General features: G+C 35.7%; 1 protein-coding gene across 1 annotated transcript; it reads left to right on the top strand.

Annotated features, from left to right (window-relative positions):
• Positions 1-317: 317 nt before the first annotated feature.
• Positions 318-7,141, top strand: LOC115982204 (calmodulin-binding protein 60 B-like). Its single transcript, XM_031104740.1, has 8 exons — positions 318-935; positions 2,477-2,552; positions 2,964-3,022; positions 3,655-4,148; positions 4,361-4,521; positions 4,624-4,827; positions 5,216-5,456; positions 5,943-7,141. Exons 1-8 carry the CDS (start codon positions 823-825, stop codon positions 6,491-6,493), a joined length of 1,899 nt encoding a protein of 632 aa, XP_030960600.1. The 5' UTR covers positions 318-822; the 3' UTR covers positions 6,494-7,141.
• Positions 7,142-7,307: the final 166 nt, after the last annotated feature.

A 7,307-nucleotide genomic window follows, 5' to 3' on the forward strand; every position in this document is an offset into this window, starting at 1 on the left:
ATCATCATTTCTGAGCCCCCACCACAGTCCAACTACCTTGCAGAGATTCTCACTGCTCCAGCCGTCACTGTAAGCACACGCACTCGCACTCACATTCACAGACAAACCGAAACACACAGAAACAGAAAAGAAAAATAAAAAAAGAGAGAGAGAGAGAAACATAAAGAGTGAGAAGTGGCTTTCAAAGAAATTGCGAAAGTGTTTGCAACGAAAATTCGCAGACGCTTCGACGAAACTTCTCAGATACTCTATAAAGCAAAAAAAAAAAACAAAAAAAAACAAATACAACAAAACAAAAATTAAAAAAAAGACTCTTAATATATTTTTTTATTTTCTCTCTTAGGTTTTTCACTTTCCCGCTTTCTTTTCTAATTTTTCACCTTTTCTCTTTTTTGCTTTTCTCATCCATTCGAATCCGCGGCACCCACACTTTTTTTTTCATTTTTGGTTCTCTTCTCCGTTTGGTTGCTGAGAAAAACAAAAGAAAAATTAAAAATAAGAAAGACGAATCAAGACGGATTCTCATGCGTGTTAACTTTTTGTTATTTTCTTATTAAAGTCAAACTTTATATAAGTTTATTATTATTTTTGTGAGTTTCGGGTGAAGCTTCTGTTTGGTTGCTGAGAAAATACCGAAACGGAAAAGGAAAGGAGTAATATAACTGTGTTTACTTGTTTGGTTATGGAAGTAGATAAAATTGGTTTTAAGCTTATAGGTATGTTTGTTATGTAATTGGAAAGTTGGTATTAGAGGTGTTAAAAGAGTTTCTCACAGTTTCTCAGCAGCCAAACAAGGACGTTAACGTTTGAAAATTTGAAAAAATGCAAACGAGGTATATGGAAAGATCGAACAGCATGGCGAGAGAGAAGCGAGGCTTGGATTCTACTTCAGCTGAAGATGGCCAGCCTGATAGGAAACGACCTGCTTTAGCGAGGTCTCTCTCTTCCTTCAAAATTTGAAACCATTTATTTTATCTTATTCAAATTTTGCTTCATGCTTTGTTAAATTGGTTTAATTTTTAAAGCTGAAATGTTAAATTTGAGTTTGGTGTTCTTTGGTTTAAACTTTCAGCTCGAAATTTGTTTGTTGCTTCTATGGTTGTAGTTGAACAAGAAATGTGAAATTTGGTGTTCTTTGGTTTAAATTTTCAGCTCTGAATTTGTTTGTTGCTTCTATGTTTGTAGTTGAACAGGAAATGTGAAGCTTGTTCAGTAGAAACTGAACCAAGAAAACTGTTGAGAAAATTACGTTTTAAAATATGTAATTTAGAGAGTGTAAAAATTATATCATATAATTTCAGAAGTAACAAATTAAACCATGAGGTTTCAAAAAGAAAGAAATTAAATTCTGGAATTTCAAAAAGTAATAAATTAAAAATTAGTCCATTTAAGTGTATTGTGTTTGGGGTTTAATATAGTTTGAGAGTTTATTCTAAAAAAAAAAAGTAAACTGTTGAGGGTTTGTTTTGTTACTTTTTGAAATCTCATGGTTTAATTTGTTACTTTTAAAACTGAAGGGTTTAATTTATTACTATTTTTTAAAACTCTAGAGTTTAATTTGTTACACACTTTTAAACTATAGGTATTAATTGAATTATTTTTCAAATTAATTTCGATTCTATGAAGGGTTCTAGCAAACTTAGTTCTTGATAATTTGTTGGTTATTGTTCTTATTATCATTGTATTCTTTTGGTAAGCAGAGTAATTGTTGCTTATTGAGTAATAAGAAGTTAGGAACTTTGTAAATTTGGTCTTGGCTATGAGTTGGTTTCATGAAATGAGAAAAGGGTGTGTGTATAAAACTGATTTTGATGTTATGAATAGTTTATTAGAGCACCAGATTGTGATGCTTTCTGAGGGTTGTGGTGCTCTAACTGTGTAACAAATGGGTGTCGGTGAATGCATTTTTCCCTGCATGTAGATGTGTTGTGGGTTGACCTCAGCTAGGAAATATAGTAAGAGGTTGACATAGGAGTGTTCTTGTTACATCAGCTGCAAACACCGAATAATAATATATGTAGCTATATATGTCTTCTTCAACATGGTAACTTGCTAGCCTTTTCAGGCTACATGGTTTATTATTCGGAAGTAATCAGGTGCATTCTTAATCAAAGTTGATTATCATGTCCTTTTAACTTCAATGATTATCTACTGTAAACCTTTGTATTGTTCTCTCATCGGTAAAGTTGGTTTACCTAGTTTTGTGTGTGCGCATGTGTATGGTTTTTTTTCTCCTCCAGGTTTTGATGTTTCTAATATTTTTTTACTTGTTTCCCCAATATATTATTGGGTTCTGTTGTGACTTACATGGTCCAAACATCCCTGCTTCTGTACCTAAAAGTTTGAATTGGATTTTTAACTTTGAATTTTCAACAGTAATATTGTGGAGTCATGTGTTATGTCTTTCATTTTGTATTTCCCATGCAATGTTGATAGCCTTCAGATATTGTTTCTCAAAAGCTCTGATTTCATGCAGTGTAATTGTTGAAGCTCTAAAGGTGGATAGTCTGCAGAAACTTTGTTCATCATTGGAGCCTATTCTCCGGAGAGTTGTAAGATAATTTTTCTTATGAATTTTGCTGTTTTCCATGAAGATTTAGGATGGTTTCTTTTTCATGTTTCACCATGAAGTGATAAATTCAACTTGGCTACTGCCCAGTTGGTGATTAATTTTTTATCATGGGGCTTAAAGACATTGGTTATTGGAAAACTATGTCTTACTAATGTCAAATATGTCTCTCTAGCATTTGATGGTCCAGTTTCTTATTCAAAATTATAAACTAGCCAAAAATGTGTTGGTTGTGTGGTCTTTGTGATTCCAACATGTTTAGAACTCCTTTGAAGGATTGAAGAAGTGTCTATGCTGTTTGGTTGGAGTGTTGGACATGCTAAGTGAAATTCTTGTATATTGATTTATAATTTTGGTGTAATGCTTTTGATGTCTTATGTCTACCACTAAACAGGTCAGTGAAGAAGTGGAGCGTGCTTTAGCAAAATTAGGCACTGCCAAACTTACTGGGAGGTATTATTGTTATTTTTGTTGTTATAATTATTATCATCTTGTCTATGCTCATTAAAATAATTACAAACATAATTTTTTTACACTTCAAATCCTCAAATGAATATTATATTTGGTCTGTTTGTAAAGAATATATATTCTTCTTGTGTGTGACCAGTAAACAAAGAACATGAGTACATGACAAATCCTAGGCTTCTCAACTCCCCCTGCCCCCCCACCAAACAAAAAAAAGAAAAAGGAAAACAAATCTATATCCTCTAATATAACAGATCCAAAAGAAATCTAAAAAACAAGTCAGAGAGAGAGAAAAAAAGATCCAGAAGGTTCTCATGATAAGCTCCTCTCTTGCCACCTACGGTATTAGCTCTTGCTGTAATTTAGCATGGAGGTTGATGTTGGGCTTAGATACTGTGGTGCAATAATTTGATAACTTGTCCATTGAGCCAAACCACACCGGGTCTGGATCTGAGATTTGTTATATACATGTTTTACTCTTTTGGCTTTTGTTGCATTTCTTTGTTTTTCTTGGCTTTTGCCAACATCTAATCTATTGTTGCCAATAGTGTGATTATATGAATTAATGATGAGATATTCATGTCAATAATTTGTTCCGGGTAATGCTTGAGAAAATGCAGGTCTTCTCCTAAACGTATAGAAGGGCCTGATGGGAGAAACTTACGGCTGTGCTTCAAGTCTAGGCTGTCTCTTCCTCTCTTTACTGGTGGAAAAGTTGAAGGGGAGCAGGGGGCAGCAATTCATATTGTTTTGCTTGATGCAATCACAGGCCATGTTGTCACATCTGGTCCAGAATCTGCTGTGAAGCTAGATGTTATTGTGCTTGAAGGTGATTTCAATAATGAGGATGATGAAAACTGGAGTCAAGAAGAATTTGATAGCCATGTGGTGAAAGAGCGTGAAGGAAAGAGGCCACTGCTGACTGGGGACTTGCAAGTAACACTGAAGGAAGGTGTGGGAACACTAGGTGATCTAACCTTTACTGACAACTCAAGCTGGATAAGGAGCAGGAAGTTCAGGCTAGGACTGAAGGTTGCCTCAGGCTATTCCGAGGGCATTCGTATACGCGAAGCAAAAACAGAAGCCTTCACGGTTAAGGATCACAGAGGAGAATGTGAGTTCATAATTTGCACCAATAATTTTATTCACCTAGGAAAAAAAAGGCCATATGCAGATAATGAGGAATCAGAAGACTGAATTACCTGGGATGCATCTATAGGCAACCCCAAAATTTTGGGACTAAGGATCCGTTGTTGTAGACTTATAGTTTTATTCCATATATCAGGCATGCGTCTGTTGGTAACTTTGCAATTTTTTGCTTTACAGTATACAAGAAACATTATCCACCTGCATTAAATGATGAGGTTTGGAGATTGGAGAAAATTGGCAAAGATGGGTCATTTCACAAGAGGCTGAACAAAGCTGGAATTTGTACAGTTGAAGACTTCCTACGGCTTGTGGTTAGAGACTCACAGAGATTGCGGAATGTGAGAAAGCTAAATTTCCCTGTCAAATTCAAATCCTTATATATATATATATATATATTTATATATATCAGTTCTAATTATTTTTCTATTCTTATGTTGTAGATTCTTGGAAGTGGCATGTCAAATAAGATGTGGGATGTTCTTGTTGAGCATGCAAAAACTTGTGTTTTGAGTGGGAAACTCTATGTGTACTATCCTGAAGATGAGAGGAATGTTGGTGTTGTTTTTAACAATATCTATGAATTTTGTGGCTTAATTTCCAGTGAACAATATTATGCAGCTGATTCTCTTTCTGAAAGTCAAAAGGTAATAGTTTATCATTTTCCCATATCAATTTGGATGATCATGTTGGTTTCTGTTCCATCTTGTGGTTGACTAATGTTCTTTTAGGCATTAACCTATTACATTAATCTTACTGCGCCATAATTTGTCCATGATATTAGTATCACTTTTGTTTTTACATTGGGGATCTATTCAAGTATGGAGGGAGAAATTAGACCATAAGTAGCTTTTACTGGAATCTAAATGAGCAATAAATGTCCTATCATCCTACTCCAGCTTTTATTAAAATGAAATTTTATGATGGCCAGGCCCTTTCTTATTTTTCCCATGGGCTTGTTAGAAATGCTTGACTTCTAGGTTATGGGAAAAAAGATGGAAGTTTCGAAACTCAGATTTGTTTTGGTTCTTGCAGGTCTATGTTGACACCTTGGTGAAGAAGGCGTATGACAATTGGATGCATGTTATAGAGTATGATGGCAAGTCTCTTCTGAGCTATAAAGAAAATAAGAGCTTGGATGCTTCTCAAACTGAGGTCTTAGTGAACTCACAAGATTATTCAAATTCCTTTGACCAACAATTCGCCCTACCAAGCCTTACTGTTCCAGTTCCTTCAGAGCAGCCTGCTATGAATTCAGCAGGCCTAACAGTTACAGGTCTAATTTTTTTCTATAAAATTATAATAGTTTATATTACAATATTTTGTGGGTTTATGCATTACAATAGTGCTGTTAATTGGGAAAAAAATTCCAGTTCAAAGTGAAATAGAAAAATGGAATCAATTTGGAAGGTAAAAAAAATTGAAGTTTTTAAGGACAGATGTGAAAGAGTTTCAATAGTTTAGCGACGGGGAGTGAACTAAAAAAATCATGCAAACTTTAGGGATGAAAACAATAGTTTAGCCTTTAAAAAAAAAAAAAATTTACTTAGAGAGATGGCATGACATGAAGAACACTGAACTGTTTTGATGTCTATACCATCAACTGTTCCTAGCAACCCTTTGAAAATGGCTTTTCATTGTGGATTGTCACTGTCTGTGTCTGTCTTAAAATCCTTCATTACTCGTTAGGCCTAAAAGACTCAGCCTGTGCACGCATTAGCTCTTCTATCAGTTTCTGATTATGTGTTCTCTCTCTTTCCAGGATATAATGATAATACCAGATTCTCACTACAGCCTCAGAATGTGAATCTCAATGCTCCTATTCAGTTTGATGGCACTTCAATCCCTCTACAGAACCCATTGATTGGCAGTTCTCACCAAGCCCAGCTTCCAAGAAGTGAAAATGTGATGGCCCTTGGTCCACGACAGACATCCACATCAGTCTTTCAGGCGGTTGGTGCATCCAATCTAACTTCTTATAGGGGAGTTGAAGAATTCTTCCCAGAGGAAGAGATTCGTATGAGAAGTCATGAAATGCTTGAAAATGAGGATATGCAACATCTGCTTCGTCTCTTTAACATGGGAGGTCAAGGACCTGGCACCATGAATATGACTGAGGAAGTATACCCTTATCCATCAGCATACATGGGAACTCCATCTCTAAACTACAACTTCGATGATGATCGGACTCGGTCATCAGGAAAAGCTGTTGTAGGGTGGCTGAAGCTAAAGGCAGCCCTGAGATGGGGCATCTTTGTTAGGAAGAAGGCTGCTGAGAGACGGGCTCAACTTGTTGAGTTGGATGAACCATAAATGTGATCTGTGCAGCAAAGCTGATCCGGTTTTGATGTTAATATGCTTCTTCTTCACTGCCTGCCTGATTCCTGTCATGCTGAAGTTCCTAACATGGCTCAGGAAAAAAAAAAGGGACTATAACCATGGGCTTAAGCTGTTGGGTGGAGACTTGACTCTTAGCTCTTGCTGTTCCTTGGGTCATAATCCTGATATCTGGAAACCTGTCTGTTTGTACAGTGCTAGCCTGTACAGTAAGCTTATATCTTCTGTTAAAAACTATTTTGCAGTTGTGTTTTACTCATCTAAGATGTCCTCTCAACATTCTGGCCAGCTAGTTTAATAGACCTACAAAGCTAAGCTGTTTCTACTGAAGATGATTGCAGATGGTAGAGATAACAAGAAGATTTTAGCGAGGGAACATTCCAGGTGGAAGTTTAGTATCGTTCTTTTCCGTCATAGTTGTTAGTGACCAGGGCAGAAGTGATGGTTAAAAAAATAATCTCACTTCCAGGCATGGCTAGCATGTTGTAGTATCTTTTAAATTCTTAATTATGCACTTAGTTGTAGTATGTTAGTTAAAATCCAACATGTCATTCTGCATTGTAACACGGGAATAATAGTTAATAATAGTGAACTAGTGATAAAATTGCCGGATCATGTTTTGGTGGCTCCTCTTTGAGTGCTTTGTAATGGTCACTTGCATGATTGCTCTGATACTTTTATATATGAGATGCATCATCTGTACGTGTTAGAAGATTAAATTTAGTGAGTCTATTAGAGTGTGTTTGTTTTGACTTCAAATGAAATTCAGAAATCATTTTTTGGAAAATAG

The sequence above is a fragment of the Quercus lobata genome, chromosome 3 (genome assembly GCF_001633185.2).
Source record: "Quercus lobata isolate SW786 chromosome 3, ValleyOak3.0 Primary Assembly, whole genome shotgun sequence".
NCBI classification, from domain to species: Eukaryota; Viridiplantae; Streptophyta; class Magnoliopsida; order Fagales; family Fagaceae; genus Quercus; species Quercus lobata.

Coding starts and splice junctions, on each gene's coding strand:
- LOC115982204 (XM_031104740.1), top strand. CDS start 823: ATGCAAACGAGGTATATGGAAAGATCGAACAGCATGGCGAGAGAGAAG. Junction 3,023..3,654: donor ACTGCCAAACTTACTGGGAG/GTATTATTGTTA, acceptor GAGAAAATGCAG/GTCTTCTCCTAAACGTATAG. Junction 5,457..5,942: donor AGCAGGCCTAACAGTTACAG/GTCTAATTTTTT, acceptor CTCTCTTTCCAG/GATATAATGATAATACCAGA.